Source organism: Caretta caretta, chromosome 2 (genome assembly GCF_965140235.1).
Source record: "Caretta caretta isolate rCarCar2 chromosome 2, rCarCar1.hap1, whole genome shotgun sequence".
In the NCBI taxonomy this organism is placed as follows: Eukaryota; Metazoa; Chordata; order Testudines; family Cheloniidae; genus Caretta; species Caretta caretta.
In genome coordinates, this window is record NC_134207.1 from 38,010,445 (window position 1) to 38,022,862 (window position 12,418).

General features: G+C 44.4%; 2 protein-coding genes across 3 annotated transcripts in view; one reads left to right on the forward strand and one right to left on the reverse strand.

The window, feature by feature from the left end:
• Positions 1–510: 510 nt before the first annotated feature.
• Positions 511–12,418, forward strand: part of NCALD (neurocalcin delta) — an 81,634-nt gene continuing 69,726 nt past the window's right edge. The window contains exon 1 of one of the 2 annotated variants that reach the window (XM_048841387.2): positions 511–632. The gene's annotated coding sequence lies outside the window, so the exon portion shown is untranslated. Of the gene's footprint in view, positions 633–1,395; positions 1,835–12,418 lie in introns of those variants that run through there. The other variant, XM_048841385.2, reaches the window with a different exon arrangement.
• LOC125632727 (uncharacterized) lies at positions 10,450–12,162 on the reverse strand. Its single transcript, XM_048841384.2, has 2 exons — positions 11,772–12,162; positions 10,450–11,184 (listed from the first exon to the last, which is right to left on the reverse strand). Exons 1-2 carry the CDS (start codon positions 12,160–12,162, stop codon positions 10,664–10,666), a joined length of 912 nt encoding a protein of 303 aa, XP_048697341.2. The 3' UTR covers positions 10,450–10,663.

A 12,418-nucleotide genomic window follows, 5' to 3' on the forward strand; every position in this document is an offset into this window, starting at 1 on the left:
GATTAGTGTCCTTTAATTTTATCAAGTTGTCTTGTTCTGTAACAGAGTGAAAAGGAGGGCTGGTCAGTTTTCAACAGTCCCTTCATAACTCTTTTTACTTCAGTCATCTCCCCTCTAGCTCTCCTCTTTCCCATACTAAACCTTTTGTAGTCTCTCCCTTACATGGATGAAAGCCTTTCCGCTAATGCTCTTTGTTATCCTTTCCTAGGTCTCTTCCATTTCTGCTTTAGCTTTCTTAATGTGAGGTGGCTAAAACTAACTTCAGAGGGACTTCCATTGTTTGATTTGCTGTCACCATTCTGTAGGATATTGTGTCCCCAATTATGATCATGCAGCCCGTGTGTATGTGGGTTTTTGTTTGTTTGTCTTAATCTGCTCTTCTGCACTGACTGTCATCTGCCTTTATTCAGATGAGCATAAAAATAATTTCCAGTTAGAACCCCTCTTTCTCCTTGTCACTTAGGAAAGGTGAAATTCTCCCATCCTGCCCCCTTCTGCAGCAGCTACAAAGCTCTGGATGTGTGGTAATGTATAGACGGAAGGAAAGTGGCAATTTGACTAAAAGAGCTGATTTAGGTCCTCTAAAGTTCTAAGAAAATCGGCGTCTGGTGCTGTATCTAGGGCGCTAGAAGGTGGGTAAAGACTGGATCCGTGTTTGTAAGGTTTTTATTTTATTTTTTGGCAGTTTTCTTCCCACGACATATCTATCCAGAGCAGCAGGAAAAAGACAGGCTTTCTTTTCTCTAAACAATGTGCTTGGAGCAGGATGGCGGGGGGGAGGGTCCCCAAGTCATTCGGATGTCAGCGGGGAGCGTAGCTGGGGTCCTACAGCTGGTCGCATTCAGGCTCGCACAATGTTGATTAGCCCCGCTGCCGTGCGTGCTCTGCCTCGGTGCGGGGCTCTGCCGGCCGCGTCCCGCTTTACCGCGGAGCTGGGCTCCCCGAGGCCGCTGACGCCCGGCAGCGCCGCGGCCAGGGCGGGCTCCAGGCAGCCGCCTTCCAAGCAGGTGCACGGGGCGGCCGTCGGCCCGTGAGCCCTGGGGGCGTTTCCGCAGCGGCGGCACTTCTGCGGCAGCCTCTCTCCCTCCCTCCCGCCGCTGGCGGGGGCGGCAGGTCGGCGCGCTGCTTGGGGCGGCAGAAAGGGTAGAGCCGGCCCTGGCCGGGGCTGTCAGTAACCGCGCAGCCGCGTGCGCTTTCCCGGTATGTTCGTTTCACACCCCCACCCCCGTTGTGCAAAGCCCGGTGCGGGCGCTGTTCGGGCCGGTGACTGTGCAGGGCAGCCTGCAGGCCCGCCGCCCACACCGAGTCGCCACGTGCTGTGAGGGCGGCTGCTGGTTCCTCGGCGGCGGGGGTGGAGCGGGGCTTTTTTCATCGGACTGATGACGGGCATCGAAGTGAAGTTTGGGGAGGAGGGGTTTATTTTCTTCTGTTATTATTTTTTTCCCCTGAAGTGCCTTTTCCTAAAGGGACATGAGCAAAAACAGCCCCGAGCAACGACTCCTCCTCCTCCTCGCGAACTGAAGCGAGCTCGTGGTGTTCGGGTTGTCAGGGAGCCCGTGATGGTTCAGATGTGCACGCAGTATGGCAGATGACCTATTGGAATAATTTCAGAGCCGTGCTGTGGTTGCTACGACAACCACTGCTCTCTTGGCTTTCATCTGGCCATGTGACAGTGACTTTGACGTCAGCTGGAGGCAGAGTCTGTGGTTTAGTCCACACAGCCAAAGGCTTGTGAGAATCTAGTGGATGCTGGACTTATCCCCCTTGCTGCTGCTGCTGTTTCCCAGGGGCTGCCAGGGCATGGACTACTAACGCCTTGCATTTCTAAAATCAGGTATTATAATATATATTATTATACAACACGCTTGTATAATATATATATATATATATATTTAAAGCGTGTTGTGGTTGGGGTTGTTTTTTTTTTTTTTGCTGGTTTGTTTTGGCTGCAAGTTTGCCTTGATGAGCAACTACAGACAACTGCAGAGCAGCTTCCAGCTACTAATTCTGTGTGCAGACAGCAAAGCAAAGTTAAATTTGGATTAATGGTCCGTGAAGGGAAAATAAAATATAGTAAGTAGTTCTTGCTTGACACTTTAAACCACTACATAACAATATAGAGGAACATCAGCAAAATATTCCGTCTTGGTTACACAAAAATAATTTTGTTAGGAATTTTGTTGGTTTAGGCATCAGTACAGTTTTGTGTATTGTTGGAACGTTTTAAAATTGCTGTCTTGTTCAGATTAAACTGAGAATCTATTTTCTTTTTTTAATTCCCGATGTGTTTAACAAGCCAACAATAGACACTGATAGGAACATTATGCTACCAGACTCCAAAAGTTCTCTGTTAAATCATCTGTGTTCATGCATGCTCCTAGCACATGCTGCAATCATACAATGTTAAAGCCTTTTATCAGAGACGTGGGGCATGTGATAGATTGACTGTATTATGTTTACGGAGGAATGGGTCAACAGCTTCCTGAGAAATAATCTGAAATATGCCAAGATACTAAGATAACTGTAATGTATGCTCCTACCCCTTTTCTTCCCTACACATGAGCTATTCTAACCACTCTTTATCCCACAAAGAGAAACAGAAAAGATTAGCTTAAAAAAAAAGAGTTGTAGGATGAACAATGCAGTACTAGTTGAAAAGTAAAATGCTACATTGGCTTTTTTTTTTCCTGAAACTTTTTTTTTAAATTACGTTTCTTGAAAGGAAGTTGTTACCAAGAGCAGAATTCATCACTTCTTAAAGTTGTAAATCTTTGGCTACATTAGTGTGTGGGTACATTTATATTATTAATTCTAAGAATAGATCACAGATGAAGCCGTGTGTGTTCTTTCCTGGAAAAAATATATTTGATAATTCTAGCATGTCTATGTGCCACCATTTCCCTGTTCCCGAGCTAACAATAAAACCTTTAAACTTTGATCATTTTTTTTTAAACCTGCCCCTCTGCTGAAGCACTCAAGGAGCTGCGCAACAATTTAAAATGCAATGCAGTAAGAAAGATAACTATATAGAAACATATATAGATGCATCCGATGAAGTGAGCTGTAGCTCACGAAAGCTCATGCTCAAATAAATTGGTTAGTCTCTAAGGTGCCACAAGTACTCCTTTTCTTTTTGCGAATACAGACTAACACGGCTGCTACTCTGAAAGCTATAAAGAAACAGATACATATTCAAGTATGGTAACATTAATAATTGTTTTTAAAAGTGAACCAATAGACATTAAGACTGAAAGCACCTCTGAAAAGAATAGTCTAGAATAAATTTGCTTAAACAGAACGCCAGAAATAAATGCATCTAAAATCTTAAAACAGTTGTACTTGGTATTAAATCTATACTTTGGAGTTTAAATCTTCTGCAAAAATTCTATATTTTTAAACTACATTTAAAAAAAAATTTCACCTAATGGTAAAGCATCAGATTTTATGTACACTCTATTTTTTTATTTAGGTAAATTTAATTAAGATCTATAATGTTGCAACTACTTTGAAATACTATATGGTTAATATATTCTTATTAACGTCATGATCATTTAAAATCTTACATGAAAGTTTGTTCGTCCTTGGAGTGGAGACTTTCTAATACCACTCTTATCCACACTGCATAGTTACTCTGCCTGTTGTCCTGTTTCATTAGATTGTGCACCCCATACACAGGTGAGCCATTTGGACTACTATTATGAGTAATTGCTCACCATATATCCATGTATGAAGAGAGATTACAGAAATCTGGCTCACTGAAATCAAGGAGATTTATTCATTGAGTAAGGTACTACACAACAAGTAGTGGCAGAATCTAGCCCTAAATATTTAATAAAAGGCATATATGTTGACTCATTTATAGTGACCAGGTCAGAATCTGAAAGCAATTATATACACCAGTCAATTACTTACTTGCATTGAGTAGGACAACAAATTATTTGTATTCACATTTTCAGGATCCGTCCCATGTATGTAAACCATTATCTACCAAGCTTTGTGTATTGTTTCACTAGTGCCATACCATGAGTGCAGAGGCACAATCATATTAATTTATAGCATAAATAAAATTTCCCATAGATTATATTGTGCTTAATATCATTATAAATGCCTGCTTAGTGGGAAATAATTCATATGGTGGTTGCCACATGAATTATTCATGGGTCTATTTTAAAATTATTTTAATTAACGGCACATCAATTCCATCTTTTAAAGATATGTTTTACTTTAGCAAGTCTTAATAAAAGGATTAGATTGATATATGGAAGGAAGACAAACAGTTCCCCATTTGACCAAAATGGTTCTAGCAATATTATTACAAAAGGTGTGAAATACAAGAGTATTGATTAAACTGAGTGAACCAAGTGTTGTCCAAGTCTGCAAGGCGATGAGAGCTATTGTCTCTCATCTACTTCAGTGGGATCTAAAGACACTCAGTCCTTCTCAGCATTGGGTCTTATATGAACATCAGAAGAATGCCTTGTTTTTATCTACTATTAAGAATCCAACAGTGAGGAAGTTGGTGGTTTGATAGACCAACCTTGAGTTCAGAATGCAGAAACTGTGGGAAATGCACACATCCTTGCTTCATGTGAAATGAGGAAGATGGCTAGTGATAAAGGTCCCTAATGCTGTGCACAGCTCCCAGGGACAGAGTATTTTAAATCTGGTTAATCCTATATGTTATGAAGCATTTTTCTGACTAACACTTGATTTATCTTCTGTGTTTGTGACGTTAACAAGATGGCATAATTTAGAATTTGATTTCTCAATCTATGTGATAATCCCATGCACCATACCCACAGGGGGAAAAAAAATTCAGGCTTCCCCTTCCTGTATAGGAGGGTGGTTGAGAACCCACAATTTATATCACTTCTCCGTGTTTTGTCCTTTGCACACATCAGGAGACTATCCCTTTTTACAGTCTTGTCTCTTTATCCATAAAGAAGGGTGAACTGATTGGTAATTACTGTAGAATCAGAGTACTTCACCTTAAGGGAGATCTTGGCTAAAAATGGAATATAAAGCTCATTGCAAAACAGGATTCAACTTGTAAAATTAAAAACCATGCTCAAATTGTTGATACATTACTCTAGAAATAACTTTATTGTTTTAGTGACTGTACCTTGAGCTGTGTGAGTTGATGGACAATGACAATCTAAAAATAGGCTAGAAAGATAAGTCAATTCTTGCCAATACAATCTAAGCCACTTTTTTAATAAAAGCTTTCTACTTGCAATACTCTGAATCTTCTTATATGGATTTGAAAACCTTTCAAGAGTGCCAATCCTGCTTGCATTTTAAGGGCCCAATGTTCCACTCTGTTACACCACCGTAAAACCAGTGTAACTGTGTTGTAGTCAGTGGAATCACACCACGGGAAAACCAGTAAAGCACCAGGCCCTTAAATCACATTTTTTGCAGAAGTTAGTTTCAACCCTGTTAAAAGTAACTAAATCGTGATAGGTTTCAGAGTAACAGCCGTGTTAGTCTGTATTCGCAAAAAGAAAAGGAGTACTTGTGGCACCTTAGAGACTAACCAGTTTATTTGAGCATAAGCTTTCGTGAGATACAGCTCGCTTCATCGGATGCATACTGTGCATAAATCATGATAATATCTCTCACCCACATTAACAACAAAGAGTTAAAGTGACAACTGAGTAACAATGGAGATTTAAGTGAGCTGTAGCTCACGAAAGCTTATGCTCAAATACATTTATTAGTCTCTAAGGTGCCACAAGTACTCCATTTCTTTTTAGTGGAGATTTAGCCTTTTAATCAACAGTTGCTTTTTTAACTAAACCCAGATGCCATGCATATGATATTGGGAAGGCAAAGTAAATGATTACTCCGTGATTTGTACCAAGTTCAAGTAGAAGAGCCAAACTCTGGAATGTTTCTGGTATTCACATTTCAAAAGGAACCATTTGCAGCAAGCTGAAATCTGTGCAGACAACTATAGTCAGATAACAGTTAAAAATAGTGTGTTTTTGGCTCTACTCTTACTGCTGTTAAATTTAAATTCTTAAATAGCAGGGAGTAAGAGTTGAGGTTTGAGAAACAGTAATTTTGTGATTATTTTACAAGGATTGAATTGTTCTGTCATCAAATTTGCATTTCAGTCAGCATTACAGTATGAAAATATAATTAGAAACTGCAGCTCAAATCACTGAATGCAACATTTTCCCAAAGGGAGCACAGAAAAGAAGCTGCTCTTGTTAAAACTGGAGCTGATGGTGAAATCCTATATTTGGAAAATATGAACATATAGTTGTAGAGTTCCTTTCATTTCTGTGGTCTCAACTCTCCTTTTGACTTTCTGCTGAACTTCATTTTTTGGTGAGATTCACTTCCACAAAAACATTTAATCATTTAAAGCAAAAGTGCCCAGTACCTGTTCTGTAGGATTTCAGCGTGACACTGCTATGAGTTACTGAATATTTTTCAACCACAAAATGACATTGAGATAACGTTACGAATCTGACTTACACCCAGAAAAGCCAGGAAGCTTGTCACTTGGACTGAAACGTTGCCTTTAATCTGCCCCAGCGGCAATGCCATAAAACGATCCAATGTCAGGAATCCCCAGCAACATCTGGTCTCAGTGGGATGAGTAAAGGATGGAGTTCCAGGTTTTATTCAGTAGTTGTTTGCTTCTGGAAGTTTAAGACTTAGTAGTACGTGTTCACAATGTAATTGCGTGAGTCTCACTGATTTCAATCCCTGAAGTTATTGAAACTTCTTGTTGTTTTTAAAATTGCGCTGGTATTGACTGGAAATACTAGAAAAGTATTAACTGGAAAAATATGCATCTTTGAAATACTAAAGGTTCAGGGTATCTTTAGATCTGGATTCATGTTGATAGATACCCTCTGAGTTTACTCAGCTCATCCCTTTGGAGTGTGCTTCAAGGAACAAATCCTGCCCACCACTTTAGGTATACGGCAGAACCAGAGCAGTCTCACTCCCTAGAGGATGGGGTCCAGGAAATGGGGAACACATTCAGTGCACAGACACTCTGCACACACCACTCACCGGTGCGTCACAGAAACTCCCTGTCCTCCACCAGAGGGAGCTTTAAAAATGGGGCATGGGTGGGACAGAAGAATAGAAAAGGTTCCTGTGGATCTGTGACAGTGCAGATAATGGGCAAACTTGCTGTATTTGCCTGTGTTGAGCCCGGTTACGGGTGACACTAGTGCAGCTATAGAGTGTTCTGAGGAATAGGATTCTGCTCCTGTGACAGCCCTGGGACACCTTTCCACCATGACTGTCCATATACTTCTGCTTGGCACAGGGGAGAGAATTTGCATCAGGGTTACTATTTAGAGAAGTGCACGTACCATTATCTGGATCTATTTCATTATATTTAATAAGTAATCACAGCATACACCACAGTGTGTACTGGGAAAGAGTTTTCATTACAGGTAAATGACCCTTCCCGCTGTCAAGGCTTCATGATTGTGGTGCACAGAGGGGACTGAGAATGCATGCAGGTTGCACAGCCCCTTTTTGTCTACTCTGTTAGTCTGGCATAGACGGGAACGCTCATTGGGCCTGAATTTATGTGGATTTGGATAGGGGATGCAGCAGGAGCAGCTGTCACTATTCCAGCCCATCGAGAAGTTCACTTTGAATATGCATAGAATTATAGGGGTGCCAATTTTAATTGGCTGTATTCCTGGAGCTTTTATCACATAACATCTTTGATTCCTGGAGACTCCAGGACAATCCTGGAGGTTGTCAACAGTAAACCAGATTCAGTCTGTGGTTAAAAACCTTTGACACAGTCATTAGGCCTACTTGGTATGTGCTTTTAAATGTCCGTAACTGCTGTTCAATTTTTTTTAAATCACAGCATAGTTACACTGGGTAAAATTTTAGTGGGCCTTAGGGTATGTCTACACAACAAAATTAGGTCGAATTTATAGAAGTCAGTTTTTTAGAAATCGATTTTATATATTCGAGTGTGTGTGTCCCCACAGAAAATGCTCCAAGTGCATTAAGTGCATTAACTCGGCGGAGTGCTTCCACAGTACCGAGGCTAGAGTCGACTTCCGGAGTGTTGCACTGTGGGTAGCTATCCCACAGTTCCCGCAGTCTCCGCTGCCCATTGGAATTCTGGGTTGAGATCCCAATGCCTGATGGGGCTAAAACATTGTCGCGGGTGGTTCTGGGTACATATCGTCAGGCCCCCGTTCCCTCCCTCCCTCTGTGAAAGCAAGGGCAGACAATCTTTTTGCGCCTTTTTTCCTGAGTTACCTGTGCAGACGCCATACCACGGCAAGCATGGAGCCCGCTCAGGTAACCGTCACCGTATGTCTCCTGGGTGCTGGCAGACGTGGTACTGCATTGCTACACAGCAGCATCAACCCATTGGCTTGTGGCAGCAGACGGTACAGTACGACTGGTAGCCATCATCGTCATGTCTGAGATGCTCCTGGCCACATCGGCCAGAAGCGCCTGGGCAGACATGGGCGCAGGGACTAAATTTGGAGTGACTTGACCAAGTCATTATCTTTAGTCCTGCAGTCAGTCCTATTGAACCATCTTACGGTGAGCAGGCAGGCGATACGGATTGCTAGCAGTCCTACTGTACCATCTTCTGCCAGGCAGCCAAGAGATGAGGATGGCTAGCAGTCCTACTGCACCGTCTTCTGCCGAGCAGCCATGAGATGTGGATGGCATGCAGTCCTTCTGCACTGTCTGCTGCCAGCCAAAGATGTAAAAGATAGATGGAGTGGATCAAAACAAGAAATAGACCAAATTTGTTTTGTACTCATTTGCTTCTCCCCCTCCCCCGTCTAGGGGACTCATTCCTCTACGTCACACTGCAGTCATTCACAGAGAAGGTGCAGCGAGGTAAATCTAGCCATGTATCAATCAGAGGCCAGACCAACCTGCTTGTTCCAAAAGAACAATTACTTAGGTGCACCATTTCTTTTTGGAACCCTCCGTGAAGTCCTGCCTGAAATACTCATTGATGTAAAGCCACCCCCTTTGCTGACTTTAATTCCCTGTAAGCCAACCCTGTAAGCCATGTGGTCAGTCGCCCCTCCCTCCGTCAGAGCAACGGCAGACAATTGTTCCGCGCCTTTTTTCTGTGCGGACGCCATACCAAGGCAAGCATGGAGGCCGCTCAGCTCACTTTGGCAATTAGGAGCACATTAAACACCACACGCATTATCCAGCAGTATATGCAGCACCAGAACCTGGCAGAGCGATACCGGGCGAGGAGGCGACATCAGCGCAGTCACGTGAGTGATCAGGATATGGACACAGATTTCTCTGAAAGCATGGGCCCTGCCAATGCATGCATCATGGTGCTAATGGGGCAGGTTCATGCTGTGAAACACCGATTCTGGGCTTGGGAAACAAGCACAGACTGGTGGGACCGCATAGTGTTGCAGGTCTGGGATGATTCCCAGTGGCTGCGAAACTTTCACATGCATAAGGGCACTTTTATGGAACTTTGTGACTTGCTTTCCCCTGCCCTGAAGCGCATGAATACCAAGATGAGAGCAGCCCTCACAGTTGAGACGCGAGTGGCGATAGCCCTGTGGAAGCTTGCAACGCCAGACAGCTACCGGTCAGTTGGGAATCAATTTGGAGTGGGCAAATCTACTGTGGGGGCTGCTGTGATGCAAGTAGCCCACACAATCAAAGATCTGCTGATATCAAGGGTAGTGACACTGGGAAATGTGCAGGTCGTAGTGGATGGCTTTGCTGCAATGGGATTCCCTAACTGTGGTGGGGCCATAGACGGAACCCATATCCCTATCATGGCACCGGAGCACCAAGCCGGCGAGTACATAAACCGCAAGGGGTACTTTTCAATAGTGCTGCAAGCTCTGGTGGATCACAAGGGACGTTTCACCAACATCAACATGGGATGGTCGGGAAAGGTACATGACGCTCGCATCTTCAGGAACTCTGGTCTGTTTCAAAAGCTGCAGGAAGGGACTTTATTCCCAGACCAGAAAATAACTGTTGGGGATGTTGAAATGACTATAGTTATCCTTGGGGACCCAGCCTACTCCTTAATGCCATGGCTCATGAAGCCGTACACAGGCAGCCTGGACAGTAGTCAGGAGCTGTTCAACTACAGGCTGAGCAAGTGCAGAATGGTGGTAGAATGTGCATTTGGACGTTTAAAGGCGCGCTGGCGCAGTTTACTGACTCACTTAGATCTCAGCGAAACCAATATTCCCACTGTTATTACCGCTTGCTGTGCGCTCCACAATATCTCTGAGAGTAAGGGGGAGACGTTTATGGCGGGGTGAGAGGTTGAGGCAAATCGCCTGGCTGCTGGTTACGTGCAGCCAGACACCAGGGCGGTTAGAAGAGCACAGGAGGGTGCGGTACACATCAGAGAAGCTTTGAAAACCAGTTTTATGACTGACCAGGCTACGGTGTGAAAGTTCTGTTTGTTTCTCCTTGATGAAACCCCCTGCCCCTTGGTTCACTCTACTTCCCTGTAAGCTAACCACCCTCCCCTCCTCCCTTCGATCACCACTCGCAGAGGCAATAAAGTCATTGTTGCTTCACATTCATGCATTCTTTATTCATTCATCACACAAATAGGGGGATGACTACCAAGGTAGCCCAGGAGGGGTGCTGGAGGAGGGAAGGAAAATGCCACACAGCACTTTAAAAGTTTACAACTTTAAAATTTATTGAATGACAGCCTTCTTTTTTTTGGGCAATCCTCTGTGGTGGAGTGGCTGGTTGGCCGGAGGTCCCCCCACCAAGTTCTTGGGCGTCTGGGTGTGGAGGCTATGGAACTTGGGGAGGAGGGCGGTTGGTTACACAGGGGTTGTAGTGGCAGTCTGTGCTCCAGCTGCCTTTGCTGCAGCTCAACCATACACTGGAGCATACTGGTTTGATCCTCCAGCAGCTTCAGCATTGAATCCTGCCTCCTCTCATCACGCTGCCGCCACATTTGAGCTTCAGCCCTGTCTTCAGTCCGCCACTTACTCTCTTCAGCCCGCCACCTCTCCTCCTGGTCATTTTGTGCTTTCCTGCACTCTGACATTATTTGCTTCCACGCATTCGTCTGTGCTCTGTCAGTGTGGGAGGACAGCATGAGCTCAGAGAACATTTCATCACAAGTGCATTTTTTTTTCTTTCTAATCTTCACTAGCCTCTGGGAAGGAGAAGATCCTGTGATCATTGAAACACATGCAGCTGGTGGAGAAAAAAAAAAGGGACAGCGGTATTTAAAAAGACACATTTTATAAAACAGTGGCTACACTCTTTCAGGGTAAACCTTGCTGTTTACGTTACATACATAGCACATGTGCTTTCGTTACAAGGTCGCATTTTGCCTCCCCCCACCGCGTGGCTACCCCCTCAACTCTCCCCCCTCCCCGTAGCTAACAGCGGGGAACATTTCTGTTCAGCCACAGGCAAACAGCCCAGCAGGAACGGGCACCTGTGAGTGTCCCCTGAAGAAAAGCACCCTATTTCAACCAGGTGACCATGAATGATCTCTCTCTCCTGAGGATAACACAGAGAGATAAAGAACGGATGTTGTTTGAACGCCAGCAAACATACACTGCAATGCTTTGTTGTACAATGATTCTTGAGTATGTGTTACTGGCCTGGAGTGGTAAAGTGTCCTACCATGGAGGACACAATAAGGCTGCCCTCCCCAGAAACCTTTTGCAAAGGCTTTGGGAATACATCCAGGAGAGCCGCGAATGCCAGGGCAAATTAATCCTTTCACATGCTTGCTTTTAAACCATGTATAGTATTTTAAAAGGTACACTCACCGGAGGTCCCTTCTCCGCCTGCTGGGTCCAGGAGGGTAGGTTCGGGGGGTACTGGCTCCAAGTCCAGGGTGAGAAACAGTTCCTGGCTGTCGGGAAAACTGGTTTCTCCACTTGCTTGCTGTGAGCTATCTACAACCTCATCATCATCTTCTTCGTCCCCAAAACCTGCTTCCGTGTTGCCTCCATCTCCATTGAAGGAGTCAAACAACACAGCTGGGGTAGTGGTGTTTGAACCCCCTAAAATGGCATGCAGCTCATCATAGAAGCGGCAAGTTTGGGGGTCTGACCCGGAGCGGCCGTTCACCTCTCTGGTTTTCTGGTAGGCTTGCCTCAGCTTCTTAAGTTTCACGCGGCACTGCTTCGGATCCCTGTTATGGCCTCTGTCCTTCATGCCCTGGGAGATTTTGACAAAGGTTTTGGCATTTCGAAAACTGGAACGGAGTTCTGATAGCACGGATTCCTCTCCCCATACAGTGATCAGATCCCGTACCTCCCGTTCAGTCCATGCTGGAACTTTTTTGCGATTCTGGGACTCCATCATGGTCAACTCTGCTGATGAGCTCTGCAGGGTCACCTGAAGCTTGCTACGCTGCCCAAACAGGAAATGAGATTCAAAAGTTAGCAGTTCTTTTCCTGTCTACCTGGCC